Source organism: Moschus berezovskii, chromosome 3, assembly GCF_049115385.1.
Source record: "Moschus berezovskii isolate FMDL1 chromosome 3, NW_MosBer_1.0, whole genome shotgun sequence".
Taxonomy (NCBI): domain Eukaryota; kingdom Metazoa; phylum Chordata; class Mammalia; order Artiodactyla; family Moschidae; genus Moschus; species Moschus berezovskii.
In genome coordinates this window covers 42,805,192-42,830,387 of record NC_142462.1, presented here as the reverse complement: position 1 = coordinate 42,830,387, position 25,196 = coordinate 42,805,192, and the positions used below count along the sequence as shown (strand labels likewise).

The window sequence follows — 25,196 nt, the reverse complement described above, 5'->3', positions numbered from 1 at the left end:
AGAGGATAAGGAACCCTTGGAGAACAGGATGCAGTAAAAGAGTAAATTAGATAGATACCTTCAAAAATGAAGAGTGAGATGAGCAAGAAAGTGAATGGCAATTTCAGGAAATTGTAGCAAAGTACAAAACTTGAATTATTTTGGAAGGAACTAACGCGGCAGTTAGAGTAAAAGAAAGATGAAGAGGCAAACAAAGTAAAATGTTAGTGAGGGAACGAGGAAGAGTGGATAAAAAGGAGACTGGAAACAGGGTAGAAATGGATGGAAAGGACTTAGAAGTCAACAGAATCCCGAAGTTTATGCAAGTTCCTTGGAAATCAAGAACTGCCAGAAGTCTATAAAAAGAGAAGAAATATGACCAGATTTTTATTTTTCTAAGAGATAACACAAATGGTCATGGTGAATGGATGAGATGGGGAGAAAATGGATATTCTCTTTTACAAGATAAATGAAGCTGAAAAATAGTATTATCACTTATACTAGAGGAAAATATTGAAATGTTTGCTACCTTATCAGCATGGTCTGTCAGCTGAGGCTTTTGTTCAGACTGCATCAGAGCTCGTTTCTCCCTTTGTCTAATGCTACTTCCTTAGTGATGCCCTCACGTGTGTTGATCCCAAGAAACCCTCCCTTGCAAATACTCTACAAGCTAATCTTCATCTCACAGTTGGCCTCTGGGGGAACTCAACTTACAACAAAACTAGTGGGAGTGATTAAATACAGATCCAGATCTCTGCCCTTGGAATGGGATCCCTTCTGAATGGATCTGATTGCTCCATCTTGATCTAGTGTTGGGGGAAGGGAATATCAAATCAATGTGCATTATCTGTCTCAAACTTTCTGAGAGAAACTCACATTTCTGAACTAAATAGAGGACTAATGGACCAACTCTACAGGCTTCCCAGGTGGCTCAATGGTAAAGAAGCCACCTGCCAATGAAGGAGATGTGGGTTCAATCCCTGGGTCGGGAAGATCCTCTAGAGAAGGAAATGGCAACCCATTCCAGTATTCCTTGCCTGGGAAATCCCATGGACAGAGGAGCCTGGTAAGCTACAGTCCATGGGGTTGCAAAGAGTCAGATACAACTTAGTGACTAAACAACAACAGATCAACTCTAGAAAAAGCCTCTTTAAATTCTGGGATATCTTGTCTCTGGTAATGCTTATACTCGTCCCTGTAGAAACTTAAAAAAAAAAAAAAAAAACGGATCAGAGTTTTATCCCTCTTATCTAAATGTCAGAATTTGAAAAAAATTCAGTCTACTTAATTTTGACTTTCTAGATAGAGGAAATGCCCTGAAAGGTCTAATTTCGACTTTCTCCTTCTATGGCCATTTTCTCAAAGGTTATTGATACCTGCCCCGTTCACATACCTGCCTCATTTATTATATAAGACTCAAAAATCTAGTCTGAACAGAGTTAAAATCATAAGAATATTCTTAAATATTTATGATAAAATGACTTTTTGCTATTACTTTTAGTGATTCCACTCTAAATGCTTATTGCAAATATGAAATTACAATGGCTGTTATTTCAGTAGGCACAGCCTTGTTTGTACAAAAACTTCAAATAAACAGATATCCTAAATTTTGATACTCCAATTGGATACTTTCTACACAATTTCTTTTTAAATTTCCCAGAGGAAAAAATTCCCAACCAGTCACTCACAGCTCAATTATGTGTTGTAGATTGCTTTACTCTATAAAGAATACAAAGGAAATCCTTCAGCCCCACAGAGTCCCAGCATGTGTGGTTTCTTCCACAGAGGAGTCTGGATTGTTGCTGAGGGGCACTGAGCCAATGCAAACCACATAGGTCTAAACACTGCTCAACTACTACATCTTGACACTTACTTGCTACTGTGGAGTAAGAACCTTTTAGAATTGACATGATTTAGATAAATTTTAAAGGTGGATACCTATAAAAACATAAGTTCTTACCTTTGCATATCTAACCTCTTTATGAATTGTTCATTTAACAAAGATAAATGTCAGTTAAACAGAAAGTTTCTAGTATAGACCCTACTTTTACAGTATGTTCAAATGACCATTTATTTTAATAACATCATAAGGGAAATCAATATTTCATAAACATTTATTTTATTAGATATTAGCACATTTCAAGCATGGAACATAGCCAAAGAGAGATTTGCTTAAAATAGCCAGAGGAGGAAATTAGCTATCAGAATTTATTTTAAGCAATGATCTAATACACTTAGTTCAGATAAATGGACTTATTCTTCCAATCCTTTCCAATCTCTGAAGGCAGAGAACAGCACCCGAACAAATTCCCTTAAAAGTATGAATCGCTTTTTGTTATTATTCTAAGACTGAGACATATTTGGAAAAATGCTTTGTTAGCTATGTAGTGTCTTTTAAAGCAAAACCGCAAAGTTGAAGATTTTCTTTGGCCTCTTTCGTAAGAAGAGCCATAAAGATATTTACTGATGATTGAGATACTAGTTGATATTATCTATAACCTCTCCTAGGAATTTTTTTAAGTACTCATACTCCTAACGGAAAAATACACCATTAAGAAGAACTGGGGGACTTCCCAGTTATTATATAAGGGAATTCCCTTAGCATGGAGCTAAGACTCCATGCTATCAATGCAGGAGGTCTAGGTTCAATCCCAATGTTGGGGAATTAGATCCCACATGTCTCAACTAAGAGTTCGCACACCACAACTAAAGATTACATGTGCCACAGCTAAGACCCGGACAGCCAAATAAATAAACAAATATTTTTTAAAAAGGAATAAATGGAATGGAGCTTTAATGGCAGAATGAAAGGTCAGTTTTTGCAAATTCTACCACACAACTGTTTATCTTACTAGAGACAACATCTAGGCTATAGAATAATACTCATCTTAAAAATAAGATAACCTTATGAGTTTGTGTGTTTGGACTGACACAAGTCAAGAACCACTGGCAATACTGCAGCACTCATTCTTCTAGAAACACAGATTACACAAAAGGCACACATACACATTTGCATTCAAAGATTATTTCTTTACCATACCCGAGCATTTATTAAAAAAGTATTCCTTTTCCTTTGGTGGGCCTCAAAATGTGTGGAAGTACTACTCAAAAATTAAATGATTAAAAGAGCAAAAACAATATTTCTAATGCAGTTGCTCATTAAGCAATAGTAATGCTTATGGTGACAAATATTTTGCCTATGTAGAATACAACTCTTAGTGCTGATAATATTCAATAGTGGAACAACTGATATTTAGTTATTTAGTTCAGTTCAGTCGCTCAGTCATGTCCGACTCTTTGCGACCCCATGAATCACAGCATGCCAGGCCTCCCTGTCCATCACCAACTCCCGGAGTACACTCAAACTCATGTCCATTGAGTCGGTGATGCCACCACTGCGGATGCTGATTGCAGCCATGAAATTAAAAGGCGCTTACTCCTTGGAATGAAAGTTATGACCAACCTAGATAGCATATTAAAAAGCAGAGACATTATTTTGCCAACAAAGGTCCATCTAGTCAAGGCTATGGTATTTCCAGTGGTCATGTATGGATATGAGAGTTGGACTGTGAAGAAAGCTGATCACCGAAAAATTGATGCTTTTGAACTGTGGTGCTGGAGAAGACTCTTGAGAGTCCCTTGGACTGCAAGGAGATCCAACCAGTCCATTCTAAAGGAGATCAGTCCTGGGTGTTCATTGGAAGGACTGATGCTAAAGCTGAAACTCCAATACTCTGGCCACCTCATGTGAAGAGTTGACTCACTGGAAAAGACTCATGCTGGGAGGGATTGGGGGCAGGAGGAGAAGGGGACGACAGAGAATGAGATGGCTGGATGGCATTAAAAGTGCCTTATAATTTAGAGGGTTAAGTTATAGTGGTCATTGTAGGTGAAAGCTATGTGAAGCTTCAAAGTCCAAGAGTGACCTATAAATAACTCTTTCTGAATGGGATGAAGTCTCTATTAACTCAGTGTGTACATGCTAAGTCGCTTCAGTTGTGTCCAACTCTTTGCATCTCTGTGGACTGCAGCCCACCAGGCTCCTCTGTCCATGGGCTTCTCTAGGCAAGAATACAATATTGGAAACTACTGACGTGAAACCTTGCAATGGTTCCTAGTATTTCTTTTGCAATAGTATTTCTTATGGAAAAGAAGAGAAAGAAAAAACAACCAAATACACCTTACAGATGCAGAATAGATCATATGTCTTCTCATTAGTCATTCAACTCCTCTAGTCTTGGTATCCATTTTTGTTTGCATAGATATTGATATTTACTAAGTTACAACACTAGTTAATAATAATTAAGACAGTGTGGCCATCCTTGCTTTGCGTATCACAATGCTAGCTGAAAATGTAGGATACAATAATAATTGCTTTTCAGTTTTGAGTATATATTTCCTTTAAGTGGTAAGATTGTTGTTAATGAGCCCATATTTGAGGCATTGTTCATTCTTACTATCTGAATGTGAGTAATTCATAGAAGAAACCTGTTTAAATGTAAAATTAGAGTGTGGAGAAGACAGCATGGTTTAAAATGCTACTGGAGTCATACTATCATTTAAAGTATGCTTATGTGTTCACTGAAAATTAATTTAAAAATTTATAATAATTGCTACAGATATAAATGTTAATACTTCATGAATAACTCATTTCCAATTTTTAAATCTAAAACTTTGCATTTCTGTTAGCATCCATTTATTAACTTTTCATACCTTTCACTCATATTTTCAAAGGTTTTAGTATTATACTTACTGTTAACGAAAAGCATGCATATGTGCTTAAAACCATAAAATCCAGAAATATGTATCAGAGGCAATAGGTTCTTTTAATATGTTCTTTTTTGACATGCACATGACCTACTGCATTTGATGCTGAATCACTTAAAACAGAAGAGAAGGAAAGGGGCATAGATGAAAATAAATGCATCCAATCAACTAGACAGAAATAAACTGACCTTCTTAAAATTTTTGTTTAAGTCAACCAGACTGAGCAAGAAGATGTGGTCCTTGGCTCCCAGGAGCAGCCTGCCCCTCTCCTCATCTAACAGAATAGTTTGGAAATCCAGTCCTTCTGATGAGCCCAAAAAGGGAATACAGCTATTTGAAAGCAGCAAGTCTATGGGAAAATAAAAAGGATAGAAAGAAAAAATTCTTATTAAGCAAAATATTTATTTGCTTCTATACACACACCGTTCCACTTTGTAAATGCATATATACATCATGAAAATGCCAATTTAGATATATGCAAACCACAGACAGATTTTAGCATACACTTGTTTAGAAAGATTCAAGTTAAACTTTCATTTTATTGATACGTTTATATTATTATCAAAATAAATATAAAACATGTTAGAAGAAAAGCAATAAATACAAAATTTTTCACAACCCTGTTTGCGTTCTTAAGTTATAAATTAATGCATCTAGCTACAGTAAGATTTGCAAACTGACCAAATGATCAATATATGCAAAGGAAGCAGCCAACTAAGTATATGATAAATCTCAGCCATTTTTTTTCCCCTTCTACTTTTTATGATATCCATGTTTGGAAGATTACACACTGCCTAGTTCCCAGTGGCTCAGTGGTAAAGAATCCACCTGCAATGCAGGAAATGCAAGAAACACTGGTTTGATCCCTGGGTCATAAAGATCCTCAGGGTCAGAAAGATGCCCTGGAGGAGGGCATGGCAACCCACTCCTGTATTCTTGCCTGTAGAATTCCATGAACAGGGAGCCTGACAGGCTACAGTCCATAGGGGTCACAAAGAATTGGACATGACTGAGCATGCACACACAAAGTTTACATATACAGGAAGATATAAACATAGAAGTAATGAATTCTGAAGGAGATGTGATCCTAAACCAGTGATGGAATCAGAATTAAAAAGTGAGAAGGGACCTTAAAAGTTAATTTATGCTAATTCATGATTTTATAAATGAAGGTGTTTAATTCCAGCAAGATGAAGCCACATGCCCTAAAGTCACAAAACAACAGTGGCAAAGCTGATAACATAACCTCAGTCCCAGTCTCCATTTATTTTTGGGCTGTTACAAGGCCTAAGTCTTTCAGTTATGATTGTGATATAGACAGATTTTTATTCAAATTTAGGTCTGAAGCCTAGTGTTTAGGATCAGGGCCTCACTGCTGAGGGCCTGGGTTCAATCCCTGCTCAGAGAACTAAGATTTTGTAAGCCATGTGAGATGGCCAAACAAAACAGACAAAAAAGGAAATAAATTTAAATTTAGGTCTCAGTTAACAGAAACCCAAATCTTTTCAATATATTTTACTCCAAGTACTAATCATGCTTTCTAATTTTCTGCAACCCTAGACTATTAAATAACAAGAAGAAAATAACATCACTTGTCACTTATTAAAGTCCATTACATTTTACTGGACTTTGCAATTCTGGCTGTATGATCTAAGGCAAGAAAGTTAACCTCTCTGTGCCTTTGTTTTCTCGTCTATAAAATGGGAATAATGATGGATAGAAACAATGTAATAAATCATGAAAGTATGAAGAATAGTGAGTAAACATATGACCAGCATTAGAATAGTGCCTGGCAGTGCTATGTAACTATTAGCTATTATAATAATGATTTTTAAAAAAATCTGTAAAAATGAAGTCATATTTCCCAACTAATAATTCCCATGATTAAAGGAGGTAACTTATATGAAGTTCTTAGAACAATGTCTTGAAGATAGGAAAAGTTCAATAAATAGTGTTACTTTGAATATTAAACTCTAGTTTGGACCAAATGAGTTCTATTAAGGAGTATCATCTCATCTTCCATTAAATCTGACTCATGAAGATTAGAACATCTCTTTTTTAAAATAATTTTGAAATAACATTAAAAAGCTATTTTGTCTACAAATATTTATAAGCTTAGAAAGTATTAAGCATGCAAACAAGATTGTGGGATGGCTGAGCCTTGCTGTCAAGGGGCTCACAGATCCATATGCAAATAGATAGGCATAGACAATACAATATAAGCAAAATAAATTCTAATAGAAGTATACACAAAATGTTCACAAATCTTTCAAGTAACTAATTATGTATCACCTTACAGAAGGAGGTGATATTTACAAACATTCCTGAAGGGTAGACAGATGATTTACAGGAAAAATATAAAAAACATTTTACTCCAAGCAGAATGTATTGGAGTGGAGCAGAATTTACTCCACTAGAATGTATTGTACCAGGGTATATACCATCTTATATTATGCTTACATATTGCATGTTTAATTCATTTCCTACTATTGGGTATGAGTTCCTTCAGGTCAAAGACCAGGTCTTACTTATCTTAGAACCCACAGCACACAGCTCAGAGTCTGAGACAAATTGAGCACTTAATAAATATGTGTGGAACTGCAGTAGTTCAGTATGATGGGACAGAGAGAAGAGGTAGGGGCAGTGAAAAGTGAGGCTGTCTTGAAGTAGTCAGGGTGTAAGCCGTCAGGCTGCAGAGGTTAGGTATTATACAGGTAACTGAGAGCCAATAAAATATGCAGAAAAAGTGACAAAGAGTATAGCTGAGCATTACAAAAATAAGTTTAGCTGTTATGTTCAGGATGGATGAGAATCAGGAAAGATGGGGGCAGAGAGACTATCCAGAAGTTTCTAAAAGATTGTAAGAACATAATAATAATCCCTGACTTATGGTGGTACTAAGGGGAGGAGGAAGATGATGTTTAAGGATATTGCATCTCATTTTCTGTCTCTACTTAAATGAGGAAAATAAAGGACATCATCATTTGCTTTATTTTCTTTTACCATAACCAATTTTATCGGGTTTAGTTTCAAACAAATTTGACAAGGAAAAACAGCTGCAAAAATATTGACTAACCTTAAGTATTATCATTTCAAAATGATTTAATGTTGCCTTGTGACAATGTTAGCATCAAACCGATTAGAGCATGCTTTACCGATGCTTCGTAGCCAAACTAAATAATTAGATTCAGACATTACATATGAAAATTTCTCAGGTTGACACATTTTGAAAAGACCTTGGGACAGGGAATGGAACAGGTTCCCTCTCCCCAAGCAGCTTATCTTTCTTGCATTTCTGCCAAACCAAGCAAATTCACTTTTGTTTCCACAGGATCATCAACAAAAGCCTAGGAAAAAAAAGTTAAATCCAGAGTCTGTATCTTAACACCTAAAGCTGATATACTCTCAGGATTTCAGGAATCAGATATGAATGCTGGCTCTGCAGACTGAAAACTCATGCAAGTTAAAGACTAATAATTTGGTGATATATTTCCAAGCTTTATTTTTTCTTTCCTTAAACCAGTAAGTCTTAGGCATATGATTTTTTAAATTGTCCATAGTTTATAATTCTTTTTAACAGAAACTTCATCTTGTTTCTCCCCTCCCCCCAGTTTGGTGGTGGATTGAATGGGTTGCTTCATAAATGCCATTCAGAGGGGGTCTGCTCTGTACTTACTTAACCAGCCCCACCTTTCTGCAGACCTCTAGGTCCTAAATGCATTCTTTGTTCTTCCTACCTAAACCTTTGACCTAAGCCATCATAATCACTCCTTCTGTCTTTTAGCAGTTCATTTTCCTATCACCTTGTTCTCAGTTTGTAATCTCACTCAATCAACCAGGGCCTCAAATTCTCATTCTTGTTCTATCAGTAGATTCTTAAAAAATCTACAGTTGATTATTTCTGAAATAAATACATCAAAGTTATGATTAATCATTTACTCTACTAGTTTAACTATGGAAATCCTGCACAGGATGGATTTTAATTGAATGATGACACAGACAAGATGTTCATAATCCATGATCAAGAAACCACTACAGAGCAACAGGATGGTTCTGTGGTTCAAAACTCCTATAAAGAGCATAGCATTTTCCTATATTTGTATTCATGTGCCTGTGTGATAAGTTACTTCAGTCGTATCCGATTCTTGGCAACCTGATGGGCTGTAGCCCAGCAGGTTCCTCTGTCCATGGGATTCTCCAGACAAGAATACTGGAGTGGGTTCCCATGCCCTCATCCAGATGATCTTCCCGACCCAGGGATTGAACCTGCAAGTCTCTTAGATCCCCTGCATTGGCAGGTGGGTTCTTTACCACTAGCACCATCTGGGAATCCCCTTGTATGTATGTGTGCACTGCTGAAGAGTATATCCAGAGTTCATCAACATCTCCTGTTAAATTACCAAAAGGCACAGATAAATTGTATGTCTCCCACATATAGTTAATAGCATACTTAAAATAATTTCTCATTTCTAACACAATAAAGTGAGTCTCTACCCTCATAAAACTAGATTTCTGAAGGCAAACAACTGACTCATCTAAGATCACCAGGTTCTCTGCATATGCTGCAAAAACTCTGCTAACAAGTTCCACTCATATGGACCTCACAGCCTAGTGCGGAGAAAATCCTCAACCACAACAAAAAATGAGAATATATCTTTTATTTTTTTTAACTGCTAGTGGCTGAAGACCTTATTTATTTTGGCTGCACCACAGGGCATATACGATCTTAGTTCCCCAAGCAGGGATCAAATCCATGCCCCAGTCATTGGAAGCATGGAGTCTTAACCACTGGACCACCAGGGAAGTCTTGACAAAGACTTGTGACAAAGGACAGTGGTACTTACAGTAGTAGATTGTTAAATAGTTTTAACAGTAAAATAGAAAGAGCTTCCTCTCTGTCTTCATTAGCAAGCCAAATAACACAGCTCTTGCCAATATGGTGGATAGAGAAACCAAATGGTCTCTGATCACCTTCCAACACTGAAGTTCTGTGGCATTAGCACCATACATTGAACTCTGTTAAAATAGACACATATCAAATAACAAATGGACACATATTAAGTAACTCCTTCATCTGTTTACTCCAGGCCATTGCTCTATTCCCTGGAGCAGGTAGTCTCTAACCTTTGGAAAGAACAGAAATACAGTATAACGTAATTAGAGCTAAAGGGAGATCTTGATAATGCTGTTTGAATTCTCTATTACCAATTCAATGAGGTTCAGAATGGTTAAGTGGGCTTCACAAAACCAATTTGCTCTTCATGGCAGAATATGGCAGCAATGAACCCCCTGACTCACAGCCACATGCCCCTCTATGTGAGGGGAAGGTTGAAGATCTCACAGTTCCTGCACCTATTTGAAACAATAGCTTATTCTATAAAGAATTCTTTATATCTCCCTGTAGTGTCCCTTCATATAATTGTTCTTTCAGCCTGAAGAAACAGTTGACCTGATGTTCTCCATTCTTCCTCTTCACCCCAGAAAGGAAAGGAGTGGTCAGTCACACTGAATCTAACAAATTCAGGATTAGGCAACACAGACTTCCTCAATGTTCACTATTAAATGAACAAAATCCCAAACCCTTGAAATCCTGCACTTATTGCCAGAAATTCTAAACTGGGTGGAGCTGACAATCTCTCTCTTGAGAAGACTACATAGTTAAAAATGGCTTTCCACATCCTTTAAAGAACACTTAACAGGAAGCTCTTTTTTTAAGAAGAAAATCAAAGTTATTAAGGGCAGATTTTCATGGGGTAAAAATAAAATCACCTTTGAGCAAAGTCAGTCAAATTCCTCAGCAGAAAAAGCTTATAGACAAAAATGAATCTAGATCAAAACTTTGTCACCCTGGGGATTTCCTGGTGGTCCACTGCTTAGGACTCGGCACTTGCCAAAAATAAAAAAGAATGAAAGAAACACACATGTACACACAACTCTGTTACTTTTCCCTACCATTCAGGATATTCAGCACAAAAGCACAAATTCTTACCCTACCCGCCCATCTTTTTCCTCAAGGAAATAACCATTATATCGTTAGGGCTATTCTGATGCTTCTTGAACACGGTCACATCTCCAGTGTGTTCTCTGCAACACCATCTAAATAAAGAGTTTTCATTTCTGCCTTTTCCATAAATTCAGCTTCTCCCTCTTGACTTCTGAATTCCCTGGGCTTCCATGACTGTCAGTCTCCCAGGACTCCTTCTATGGAACCTCTGATCCCACAGTTTCCAGAAACATTTAAGCTATCAAACCAACCTCACTGCCCTCCATCCCCAAAGCCTGTTCTCAGTTTGGGCCAGGAGTTGAGCAGAGAGAGCAAACTGCTCATTCCAAAATGAAAATCAGCCCCTAATTTTGTGACTCACTGAGTCTCTTTGGCCCTCTATGAACCTGTATTTATTTCTCCTGCTTTTGGTCCAAGGCAAGGCAAGAATTCTTTCTTGGATTTAACCTTTGGAAAGAGACCTCATCTTAAATTGGCCCCACCTGACTTTCAATTGGTTTTCTGAGGCCTGAGACTACATGAAAAGATTTTGGTGACCAAAATAGCTCACCTTCACCTATCAAACATACCACTTATTCTCAATGTATGAAGCTTAAGTCTCCATAGCTAACTGCTCAAAATACATAAAGAATGTTATTCAAACTTAAAATCCCGACAGAAAGACTAAATTATAAGAATCTATTACTGCTCTATTTTCCTAGATGAAAAGTCTAACTCTACCTTGCAAAATAATGCAAGTTCAAATCAGAAAGAAAAAGAAATCAAATTCTCATTTGCTCATCTGCAATGGAATGTTGGAAACCGTTCTGTTCATTAGGTCTCAGACAGATCATTATCTATATCAATAATCAATCAGGTGACACCACATAAGGAAACATATACTAGGAACAAGTAAAGTCTATTATATCATCAGAGCTACATTCTTTCCAGGATAGGATGTGGAATAGGAGCATGGTAATTTTACACCATCACATTTTCATCTACATCCATGCTTTTAAATCACAGGTTTATTCTTATTTGGCCAGCATTCAACAATAGATGCCTTTTATAATCCATCACATGTGAGATTCATAATTTATGATTATGAATCCCTTTTAAATTCTTACTTTGAGTAAGAATGAATAGTTTTAAATTCTCAAAAGCTTGGCCATAATAAATTTTGCTACTGACCTATAAAAAAGGCTAACATTATAAATAACTGATACTGATACATTTTCAGAAGAATAACACAATGACAGAATAAACTGCCTCAGAAATACTTGACAGGATAATTCTAGGAAAGATACATTCTACTTTGACAATTATTTTCTTAATTCCCTTTAAGGTATAGAGAATGTCTTCCTTCTCAAATTTCAAGGAATACTTATAAAATCTAAACACCATGTCACAAATTAGCATAAATTTGTTTTCAATTTAGAATGTGAATTTAATTTAAAAAAACTCAAAAATGTCAATACATTTTATTTTATAATACATCATTATTATTGATTCCAAATAGCAAGACAAATATGACAAGAGCAAATAATTTCTCAAGTAAAGATGCATACAAGTTAATTTACAGAGCAGAGTTTGAGACTAACTTACAATATTTTACAATAATATTTTTAAATTACATTAATCAAAGTTAAGCAAATATATATATAAAAGTAATGTTAAGAGGCATATATAAGCCCATCTGTCATCTCCAATTTTCTATCTCCAATCTAGACTCTATTGACATATTTACTAGTTTATTTTCTATTTATTTTCATATTTACAAATAATATGTATGCACTACTATCTTTTCAATCACTCAGACATTTCCATTGAATTATTGTTTACAGAAACTGAGAATTTTAGATTTCTTATGCCAACTCTTTCCCTCCAACCAATTCCCTAACCTTATAGAATACCCGTGCTATATTTAATCATTCCATTACTAGTACAATGTAAATATTCTTCCCTACTTAGAAAAAGTGTTCTTTAATGATCCTTACTTTCTTGAACAATATGTTGGTTTTGTTAACAATTTCTCAATTGTGACATTTGCTTTGACTTCATAAGATCATGGTCAAATCTTTCCACACCTTCTGAAAACTGTGTCCATAAAATTTTCAAATGAAATTGTCATATGTTTTTGTTTCTCTCCAGGAAAACCCACTCCTAGGCTCTTTCTTCCTCCTGCTTCAATCTGAACTGTCCTCTGGCCTGAGTAAATCTTTCTCAGACTTTTTTCAACTTCTTTCCTAGTATGACTCTCATCTTTCCTGGATCTCATATCTTTATTCTTTGATTTATTTTCTTATTTTGGTGAGCACATCTCCAGAAGTGTCTGTGACTTAAATTTATGAAATTTTCCATATATCCAAAGTTACATTTAGAAATCTCATGCCATCAGTGCCCCAAGGTTTTGAATGTCTTTTTTTGTTTTTTTTCTTTCTCCCTCCTCACTCTGCTATTATAAAATTTAATATGATTGGCCTGAATACGTCTTTTTTGTTTTTCATTTATTATGAGCATTATAATAAATGCTGGGCATTCAGCATGACATCTGATTTGAAAATTAATTTCCATTGATTCAGGAAAATGTCCATTTGTTTTTTCATTTAGAACAAACAGATGTCAGTTATCCATGGAACTTTTCTCTAGGATTTGTCCAGAAAGGATCCTCTCTCTTACCTAAGGAAGATAATTCTATAGAGATGTGCATGGAATTTGAATCAGAATATACTTATGGACTTGTAAGAGGGAGATTCAAAATACAGTCATAGAATAATGGCCTCCTTAATTTAAGCATGCCTGCATGCTAATGGACTGTAGCCTGCCTATGTAGGCTCTAATGTCTATGGGATGCTCCAGGCAATAATACTGGAGTGAGTTGCCATTTCCTACTCTAGGGGATCTTCCCAACCCAGGGATCAAACCTGTGTCTTTTATGTCTCTTGTATTGGCAGGCAGGTTCTTTACCATTAGCGCTACCTGGGAAGCCCCCTTAATTCAGGCAGTAGGTCATAAACAATGAAATAAGCTTTTCCATTTACATTTTCCCATAAACCATTTTCTCATAAAGTGTTAGTTCTCTACTGATGATTTCAAAACAGACACCTAAAACACTACTGCATCTCCCAAGTCATAGTTCAGAATTTCCAATAGCTAGCTTGATATTGTCATTTTCCCCTCAGCCACCTCATCCTACCAATTATAATGACTTTAATGACATGACTGAGTTCTCAGGCTCAGGATAGCAGAATCATTTTTAGTTTTTCTTCCTTATTCCCTTACTCTTTTATTCCCCTATTTAAATAATTGGTACCTCTAAGTCTATTGCATTTCCCTCACATCAACATCCAGGTAAATTTAAAGCCTTATACATTTTCTCATGTAAATCTTCCATTCTTCTTCCTCAAACATTTATTCCAACTGTCAGCTAGGCAAACAGCCATATTACCACTTCTCAAAACTGCTGTAACAGGTTCCTAAACAACCTTGTTCTCTGCTCCCATCCCTCACCAATCCCTCTCCAATCCACATGAAGTTATCTATTCTGTTTTTTTCCCTAATTAGAATTGTTAGAATTTCATGATCAAGTTACCTAATGTCAACAAAGAGTTAAATTCAATAAACTAAGTTTCTTCCAATTTTCCAAGTTCAATTTCACACCCAACACTTCTCTGAAGTGTTTTGATTTACCATAATACTATGGCATCAATCTTTTTGCAGTTATTTCATCCTTTAAAAGAGTAGAAGCCCTTGCAGATAAAAGTAAGTCTAAATCATCCCTGCAATTCATCACCTCTTTTTTCACATAAGAAGTCTAATAAACATTTAACTGATTTTTTCAAAGGAGTGATTCTTGTTCGTGTTGATTTTTCTACCTTCCATTTAAATCAGAATTTATTGCAAGCTTATTAATAATTCAGAGAGGTTAATGTGCCATTTGGAAACCCCACTGCGGCTCTAATGCTCTGTAATCATGAGAGATTCCTGTTGTGACATCCAAGTACTCCTATTTGTGTGTGTGTGTGTCAGGGGGTGGTTTCAGAAATAAAGCACTGTAAAGCAGTACTTCTCAGAATTAACATGTATTCAAATCAGCTCAGATTCATGCTAAAATAATGGATTCTCACTGAGGAATCTGAGAGAGGCCCTGACATTCTGCATTTCTAACAAGTTCCTCATTTATGCCGGTACTACTAGTCCTTACACTGTAAGAAAACCATGGGCCCAATTGCCCTGAAGTGCTGGACTCTTTCTTTCTTCCCCACACTAGAGTTTCTCTCAAACCCTTAAGTGATGGTGTGTTAATTTACGCAAAATAGCCAAATTATTATTTTCCCTGTACAATACTACAGTGTTAGAATAAGTTAGGGATGAACAGATTAGACCAATATGATTAACTTGCAACTAGCTTAATTGCTATAAGTGAAAAATGACCTACTTAGTTTCAACCAATGACATATAAAACTTTTTCCCCTCAGTTTTCTCATATAAAGAAGAGAAGTAATCCATTTAATATCCATTAACCTGGAGAAAAATGTAAAGACAAATTATGATTTATTATTGACTTAAGTGAATTTCTTATTATTTGTGGCAGAAGAAATTATATCCACAATGCCTAAATATAATTATATTTTTTAAGGCCTTGAATTTTCTTCACACCTTACTTCAATTAATTCAATAATATATTTGGTTTCTCTCTGAAGCCTATCATAATATCCATTTTGTGCTTTATTACATCCAAGGAGCTTAGTATTTAATTTGATCCTTAAGGAGAACCAGGATTATCAATAATTTTCAGATGAGAAAACCTAGACTCAGAAAAATCAAACAACTATTTTAATGGCGTAAGAACAGTACATGCCAAAGAGAGAGTTAAAACATATCCAGGTCTTCTAACTCTAAGCCCTATCACCCACTACAGCTATATTTTATATTTTAAGATCAATGAATACACTTCTGTCACTTCCCCCACTTCACCATTCCATTGGGATTACTGAAATATTTGTCTTATTTTCTTGACTGTGTCTGGCTCACTGTGGCTTTAGTGAAATAAACCTCTTTATGAGTATCTTTCTAAGTAAAAAGCACTTTAGTTTTAATTTATGCCTCTTTTGAATTAATAGGATTAAAATAGCATGTTTAAAGGACTCTTAAGAAAATGCAAAATGTATATTACAAGTTCTTGAGAGGATTCATCAAATTTTGTTAAAAAGACCCAATGACATTCATTTTTAAAATATCCATAAATTTATATTTTACACATATATTGAAAGACCCTCACTGTTAGAAGTCTTTAATAAAAGACCTAAGGGATTAGAGCCAAATTTTAGGTTAGTGAAGTCATACAAAAAGCAATTGCATATAAAAACTTTTATCTCCTCAATAATGTATAGATAGTAAACCTACTATTTAAAAGAAAAAAAAAAATCCATTTCAACCAAAAAAACAGGTTGACTGGGTTTAATACCAGAAAAATTTGCCTTTACTTAAGTTATACTCTTATAAATTCCTTCCATATTTATACATAACCAGGACACAATCAAAGTGTCTCATGATATAGCTCTCCTTCTCCCCACCCTGCTGGGGGATGACACTGCTAACTGCACAGACTTCAGTGACTCTCATATGTTCTTAATTCCAGAACACTTTTTATATGATACCTTTGTATGGTGATATTAGTAACCTCTACCACTCTGTGAACCTCTACAGATCAATTACTTTTAGAAGAGTGCTTTACATAAATTGTTAAATAGATTTTGTTTGTGTGTGTGCTCCGTAGTGCCTGACTCTTTGCGACCCATTGGATTGTAGCCTACCAGGCTTCTCTGTCTATGGGATTTCCCAGGCAAGAATACTGGAGTGGGTTGCCATTTCCTACTCCAGAAAATAGATTTTAATTAGTACTAAATAAATTTTTTGGATACAGGCAAGTTGTAATACAGACATTATTGAACTGAAATGCAGGAGACAGATCAGTTTTTTAATTATCTACTTACGTGACTCAGATGTTATCATTTAATTTTTTTGAGTTATTTCCCAATCCTTACATATAAATTTTCTAAACATATGTAGTACTTACAACATGTATCATTATATCAAACTGAATATATTTTCATATCGATTTAATCTCTCTTTCCACCTAGACAACAGCTGACACTGATAATGAACCAGGTAATAGTTTATTATGCAAAATAAGCCACTTCTATTAATTTATGTTCTAAAAGGAGCCTGATTTTAGAGAAAAAAATCGAGTCTTATGATTATTTTCTTCAATAGGGTATGGATTATCCCATATTGCTCCTGAATCATTTATTCCTCAGCTAGATTATTTCAATGAACACAAAAATATGCTATTGTTTTACTCATAAAAGAAAAAAAAAAAGTTTGTTGATCTCATTGTCCTTTCAGCTACTACTGCCCATGTCTTCATTATAGGAAAACCCCTTGAAAGACTTACCTACACTTATCTCCAGTTCCTGAGCCCACAATCCAGAATGCATCTTTGTGCTCTGGCTCCCATTCTTGAAGATACTACTCTTATCAAGGTCAACAGTAGACTTTTGTTGTTAAATTTAATGTTAATTTTTACTTATCTTTCATGACAGAGCTAAACAGGGCACTGATGATGAGTCCTCTTCTTACTTTCTTCATACAACTTCCTCTATACTACAACTTCTGATTTTGCTCCTCCACACCTGAGCTCTTCTTTTAGTTCATGTTGATGTTCATTCCTCCTTTCTCTAATTCCCTGATTTAAGGAATTAAAATTTATATATGCTAACTGCCAAATTCATATCTCCAATTGACACTGCCCATAAACTCCAGAAATTATATACTCAAATGCTTTCTTGGCATTTCACTTAGATATCTAATAGACTTCTCAAACAAATATGTCCACTTGATCTTCCCACACAGCGGTCTTCACAATCTCCACCATCTCAATTAATATTAACCCCATCCTTAGATCAAATCAATTGAGATGGCTGGATGGCATCACTGACTCTGTGGACATGAGTTTGAGTGAACTCCGGGAGTTGGTGATGGACAGGGAGGCCTGGCGTGCTGTGATTCATGGGGTCGCAAAGAGTCGGACACGACTGAGCGACTGAACTGAACTGAACTGAACTTAGATCAAAACACACACACACACCATGGGGTTAGGCTTGACTTTTCTCTTACTTCACAACCAACCCATCATACTTCCAATCCATCAACAAACCATATTGGCTCTACCTTCCCATCTTCTTCTACCTCCACAGGAGGAGTCTGACTCGCAGACCATCATTTCCCACCTGGATTATTGCAGTCCTCTCATATTTAACTCCCTAGTTTCCTGATCTCTCCTTTTTATTGCACACAATACAGAAGCCATAGTGATCCTATAATAACAAAAGTCAGATCCTGTCACCTCTGTGTTCAAAATTCTCCAGAGGATTCCCATAACATTCAGACTAAAAGCCAGTGTTTTAACAATGGCAACAGTGAAAGAATCTGATCCTCCTTCCCTCCTATTAACTCTGATTTAATCATTTTTCTCATTTCTCCCATTCCATCTCTTTTTAGCCATACAGTCAGTTATTATGTTTTGTGAAACATTATTATCTTGCTAGGTATTAATAGTTGTTCCTTTAACTGTCTTCTTTAGGATCCTTGAACGTGCCAGAAAAAAGTCCAATACCACACATAGCCTTGGTTTAGAGAAAATATGTCCAGGAAAACAAGTGAGTTCATTAGAAATTAAAGTATCAATGACTTGCTCCACATGAGGGAAAATACATATATACATATAGATATGGGATTTTTCCTATAAGATTGATTATGCTTGTTCGTTATGTACTTAAGGGGAGATATTCAGAGTAAATCATTGATTTGACAACCAAAATGTCCACTTTCGAAAGGAGCTCCTGAATGATTTTATGATTCCTTTTAACCCACTCTGAAGGTTACCAACCACTCAAAGACACTCCTCTTATCAAAGTCAATAATGATCTAAAGGCTTGTTAACTACTAGAATAAGATGAAGATAAAAATACTGGAAAGTACCTTCAATAAATTCACAATCTGTGGGTGGTACTGGACTGAGAGAAACTAACTCTAGCAGAAAATCTCTGAGAAAAAACAGAGGCAATTTTAATATATGCTGTAAATCCCCAGGAGGAAACTATATAATATTTTTCAAACTTGTTTATACAGGGAAAACTGTGGTCTAGGAACAACCATTAATACTTAGCAAGATAATAATGACTTGCAAAAAATAACTGAAAGCTAAATGCTTACTAAGTCAAACACTGTTTTTCATGCTTTACATGAATCAAGATACCGTCACAATAACCTTATTAACTACATTAATACATTTAGAAAACTGCAATACAGAAAATAAACATCCAAATATCTCACAGACCTAAGACCTAAGCAGTTTGGCTTCAGAATCTGCCTTCTTCATTGCTATACTCAATCAAGATGAACAGAATCAATATTAGACTAGTCAAATCAAGTAAGTTAGATGCCTCAAATTTGTTATCTACTTGAGACACACCACATTTCAGTTAAAAAGATTTATTTGCAAATAACAAAAAACATATAGACATCCATTCATTCCTCAGAAAATTCAACAAAATTTACTATTCTATCAAATACACTAATGTTTCTTTATATAATAGCAGATGAAATTTTTAAAGGTGACATCAAGCTTTTTTTCTACAGAAACACATATAAGTATTGGAGGAGCAAAAAATAATTAGCACTCTCGGTAGTTACTGAAAAGAACATATTGCCAAAGATGTAATAATGAAACCTTCTTCTCTTCTTCTTTTATATATCTTGATATTTCTATTTCTGAACATGCAATATCTCTCTCCAGGGCATAAAGTGGCAAGAACATGGGCCTGAACTAGAGAGATGGAAACACACAACTTAGTTCTTTCACTTAACAGCTTCATACTTTAGGGCAAGGCCTTCAAGCTCTGACCTCATGTTTCTTATCTATAAAATGGGTATAAAAACAAGGTTCTTCATAGTGTCCTAAAACTTAGACATGATAAAGTCTAACTAGGGTCCTGGATTCAGTCTTTTGCCTTATATCCTGATGGCACATCCCATGATTTGAAATAACCTTCACTCATTTGTTTACCTGTTTATTGTTTGCCTTCCTATCTAGAAAATAAATTCAAAAGGAGACAGTGGCTTTTCCTTTTCCAAAGCTTTTGTATTTAGCTGTATTACCTATCTCATCTTTAGGAGTTTTCCAAACACCACTGCAGATACTACTGATTCCAGGGTACGAATATCCTTAACTTGTATAAGTTTCTTCATCAGGAGAACAATATACAAAATGTTTATACTGATTTCAAGATTGAAGTTGGTCATTTTTCAAAAATTATATCTACTACATCTGCGGTATAATGTATATAAGTCGCTGTGAGAAGCCCACCTTGTAAGGCCATATATGTATATATATTTTATCCTTATAACACAAAATACAGAAACCCAGATCATCCTGACCTCCAGGTTCCTTACTTACTACTCTAAAAACTGATTTAGCATGCATAAATGCATAAGAATTCAAAATATTCAACGGAGAGGGAATTTCTTTACACAACAAAAGAATCAAACAAGCTCCTGTGGATTCAGAGGTTCAAAACTAAGTCTATCAAAGGGCATTCTTTGGATAAAATGGTTATTATATTTCTGTTGACCTTTAAGAAATCCCGCAAAATAATCTTGCAGCTGTTCAAAGTAGCTAACTTTACTGATAAGGGCTGTGTCTCCGATCTGCACATAAGGAAGCTTGAGTTATGGAAAGTAAAGCTGATTTTGTGCTCATAAAAATGAATAATTTTTGAAAATTACAATCAACTTTTCATTTGGACTGAATTTTCTAGCCTCATATCCTGGAAGTGAATAACTAACAGCAGCCACAGGGCACTATTGGAGGGTGGTGGAGGAAGGAGGTGTGGGAGAGAGGGAGTGTGTGTGTGTAACGTGGGTGAGTTCAGAGATTTTTAAAATTCCTTCACTGCATTCAATCTTTGCTACTGCTTTTGAAATGCAGATAACCTACTTGTAAATAAATACCTAAAAAATATAACATTTGAAAAGTATACTAAATATAAGAACCATAAAAAGAAGAGTTCTTATTGCATTGAAACCAACATTTATTTCAGTTCTTTTATATAAGTACTAGGTGCTGGGAGAAGTGAGAATATGTAGAATATATATAGAGATAAACAAAACAAGATTTTAAACTTTTATTTGCTTTTGTACTTTGTATTCCAAGTACAAAAACAAATTCAGCTCCCCAAAACTTTTTCATTAAGAATAAGCTAATTAGCAGCAGCTACCTAAAATTAATGTTTTTAATTCTTTTTAAATCTTAGGACCTGATCCATTATTTCCAAATGATCAAGTTACCACATTTGAGTTAACATTTTACAATTAATCGTATAAAATTTTGATTATGACTACAAATTAGCACAGTGACAATCTTTACTTCCTGTAAGACTATCAGAGCGGATGAAATCCCACAAGTCTGTAAATCTCTTTTGGCCCCTGATTAATCTTAAATGGAGACTGTGGTCTTCTTCAACCCCATTTGATTTTGACAACTGAAATCATACCATCAGTCAGGTAGGTAAGTGCCTCAGGGAAGAAAAGTTCTTGTCCAGGGTGTGAGAAATATGAGTAGGTACACAGGCTCCCTGAAGCATGGGGCTGACTCAGGAGTTGAGCTACCAACTAGTTTAAGACCTTAATTTCTTAATTTCTCAGTGCCTCAGTATCTTCATTTATAGGAAGATGGCAATAATCTCCACCTCCTAGGGTGGTGATGAGGATAACATAATTCACACACAGTCCTTATTCCAATGCTTTGCTTATGAGGAATCCCAGAGTGTAAACATTAACTATTATTAAAGTTTCTTTCCAAGTCTATTTTGCATATTTATATTCATCAATGCAATGTTCTGGCATTATTCACTGTATCACAGAAACCAGGTAATATTTCCTTTTTCTTCCCTTCAATCTATTTTCAGACTTTCTGTTTTTTTTAATTGTTTGACTTTTAATATTTGTTTTCTGTTCTATGAAGAAGTGAAATGAAAGTTGCTCAGTCGTGTCTGATTCTTTGTAGTCCACGGAATTCTCCAGGCAGAATACTGGAGTAGGTAACCTTTCCCATCTCCAGGGTATCCTCCCAACCCAGGGATAGAACCCAGGTCTCCCATTTTGCAAGTGGATTCTTTACCAGCTAAGCTACAAGGGAAGCCCAAGAATACCGAGGTGGGTAGCCAATTGTTTCTCCAGCGGATCCTCCCAACCCAGGAATTGAACCGGGATCTCCTGCATTGCAGGAGGATTCTTTACCAACTTAGCTATCAGGGAACTTAAGGTAAATGTAGAGGCATTTGCCCTAAAAACAGTCAAACAAATCGGACATGGGCAATATGACAGGTTGTGAAAAGCCCATATTATGTATTCATATCCCTAATAGGATAGAAAACATTTCCATAATTCAAGGAAGTTTCCTCTTGCATTCCTTTCCATATGATCATCCCTCAACCATGCAAAAGCAATGTCTTGATTTTTTTAAAAAACCATAGGTTAAAAAAAAAATAAAAGATAAAAAAATAAATAAAAAACCATAGGTTAGTTTTACCCATTCTAGCAATTTGAGAAGAATTTAAAAATTCAAAGACAATGATGCTACCTTAACTCTTTTGTTCATGAGATATAAATTCAAAACAAATACCAACATATGAAATGTGCAATGGATGTAATAAAATAATTCCACTTATGCTTTCAAAAGCATCAAATTAGCTTTTACTATTGATATTTAAAACAACAACAAAAAGCCTTTTGATCCAAGGGAGAAGATGCCATTTTAAGACAATCCAAGGACTCAGTTTTGGGCACCTTTGGCTAAAAATGACCTTGAAAGGCAGATCTGCAGATGCTAGGGATCTTTTAGTATTTTTGAACTTAAAAAAAAATTCTAGCCTGAGCAAGGGGAGAAGAGCAAGAAGGAGCCATCTGGCCTGGTTGAGGGGAAAAAATGAAATTGCTTGGTTTTCATTTGCAGCAAAGCACACTGTGAGTTTTCCTGCAAATCTTAATAAAGACAGAAAGCAGTGGGACCACAGAGGCCCCCCCACCCCCGGCTGCTGCTGGAAGCTCCTCCATCTTGGAGCCCCTCCCTGGGTTTGTGTGGATTATCGCATTGGAAGTGGACAATTTTCAGCCATGTTGGGTCACCGAACTCAGCTGCATTAGGGAAAATCTCTTTCTTGGAGCCCAGGGATCAGCATGAGAATGGCTTCTCGCCGGCTCTTGGCCAAGGCCTTGTCTCTGAGCTGAGATCCCAGCCCGTGGCCAGTCTGGACGCTGTCTCCACTATTTATTGCTTAGCGGGGAAGAAGTGAGCCAGATATGACTGGTTCTGGATGAATGAGGTTACCACTGTGTTTCTGGCTTTCCCAGTAGTTCCTAACTGGTTGTGAGTGGTCCCCTGGAGAGAGTGAAAGAGCCCTGGATTAGCAATGGGGAGATGGTTCAAGCTCCCCTTGGGCAAGGCACTAGCCCTCTCTGGACTTGTTTGCCACCCGTAAAACCCATAGCCAAAACCGCAAACAAACAAAAACAAACAGGGCAGGGCAGAGATAAATTATCTGCATGGCAAGCTTCTTGGGTTGATGTGGGAATCAGAATCAAAGCAGTTGAAGAATGGGGCCAGGCTTGGGTTTGGTCCCTTCTCTGTTTCTTACCCGTCTGGATGTAAAAAAGGCTGAGCCAGTTAAGAAAGGAGCAAGCATTTCCAGAGGCCATCACTGAATAGCAGGAGTGGCAAATACATACATGTATGCATGCTGAGTTCCTCCAGTTGTGTCTGACTCTTTGCGAACCTATGGACCGTAGCCTGCCAGGCTCCTCTGCCCATGGGATTCTCCAGGCAAGAACCCTGAGTGGGTTGCCATGCCCTCATCCAGGGGATCTTCCCAACCTAGGCATCTAACCCACGTCTCCAAAGTCTCCAGTATTGGGAGATGGGTTCTTTGCCACTAGCGCCAACTGGGAAGGCCTGGTGGCAAACACATTTAATCTCAAATGCCAACTCTGATCGATTAGTAGGGCCTGATGAAGGGTAGATCAGGCTGGGTTTCTTGGGCTCAGCAGGAATGAGGGCCAAGATCAATTACTGATGTCTGTTATGGTTGGAGGAAGGTGGAGTGTTAGCCCACAGGGTAGATTTAGGGAAGATGCTGATTGCAGCCATGAAATTAAAAGACGCTTACTCCTTGGAAGGAAAGTTATGACCAACCTAGATAGCATATTAAAAAGCAGAGACATTACTTTGCCAACCAAGGTCCATCTAGTCAAGGCTATGGTTTTTCCCGTGGTCATGTATGGATGTGAGAGTTGGACTGTGAAGAAAGCTGATCGCTGAAGAATTGATGCTTTTGAACTGTGGTGCTGGAGAAGACTCTTGAGAGTCCCTTGGACTGCAAGGAGATCCAACCAGTCCATTCTAGAGAAGATCAATCCTGGGTGTTCATTGGAAGGACTCCTGATGAAACTGAAGCTCCAATACTTTGGCCACCTCATGCGATGAGTTGACTCACTGGAAAAGACTCTAATGCTGGGAGTGATTGGGGGCGGGAGGAGACGGGGACGACAGAGAATGAGATGGATGGATGGCATCACCAACTCGATGGACATGAGTCTGAGTGAACTCCGGGAGTTGGTGATGGACAGGGAGGCCTGGCGTGCTGTGATTCATGGGGTCGCAAAGAGTTGGACACGACTGAGGGACTGAACTGAACTGAACTGAGGGTGCTAGGTTGGAGAAGGAAATGGCAACCCACTCCAGTATTCTTGCCTGGAGAATCCCAGGGACGGGGAAGCCTGGTGGGCTGCTGTCTAAGGGGTCGCACAGAGTCGGACACGACTGAAGCGACTTAGCAGCAGCAGCAGCATTGATATTTAATTTGAGCTGAAAAGTTATCTTTTAAAAGATTACCTTTTAATCTTTAAGATAAAAAGTTATCTTAAAGATTAAAACTGCCAGTATTATTTTTACCTGCCAAGTTCAGCATAAAGGAGTCTGAATCCCCTATATTCCTCTCATTAGTATTAGGTATTAAAGAAGCCAAGGGGATACCAGGAAAAAAAATCTTCAAGCACGAAACCTGGCACATCCTCTCTCTCTCTCAATATATATGTTTATATATTACACTTTTATATATAAACATGATGGTTAAATACTAGCATATAAACTTTGCTTTTAAATTTTTTAATTAATATAAAAGCGATTAGATTTCACTTCTTAAATGTTTTCTCATCTCTGTTTTAAGCCTTTCACACTTCTTAAACAATAAAATAGGTATGTGCTAGAGATACTCAAGATAGTTTGTTAGTATTTTGAAGATATCTTACTGTTTTCAAAAAATGCCAAGGATAAGCTAATTAGTAGCAT

General features: G+C 36.5%; 1 protein-coding gene across 1 annotated transcript in view; it reads right to left on the bottom strand.

Moving 5' to 3' along the window:
• Nucleotides 1-25,196, bottom strand: part of SEMA3D (semaphorin 3D) — a 207,363-nt gene that overhangs the window by 123,166 nt on the left and 59,001 nt on the right. Inside the window, exon 3 of the mRNA XM_055420629.2 lies at nt 4,935-5,095. Coding sequence (XP_055276604.2) covers nt 4,935-5,095 — 161 coding nt within the window. The remainder of the gene's footprint in view (nt 1-4,934; nt 5,096-25,196) is intronic.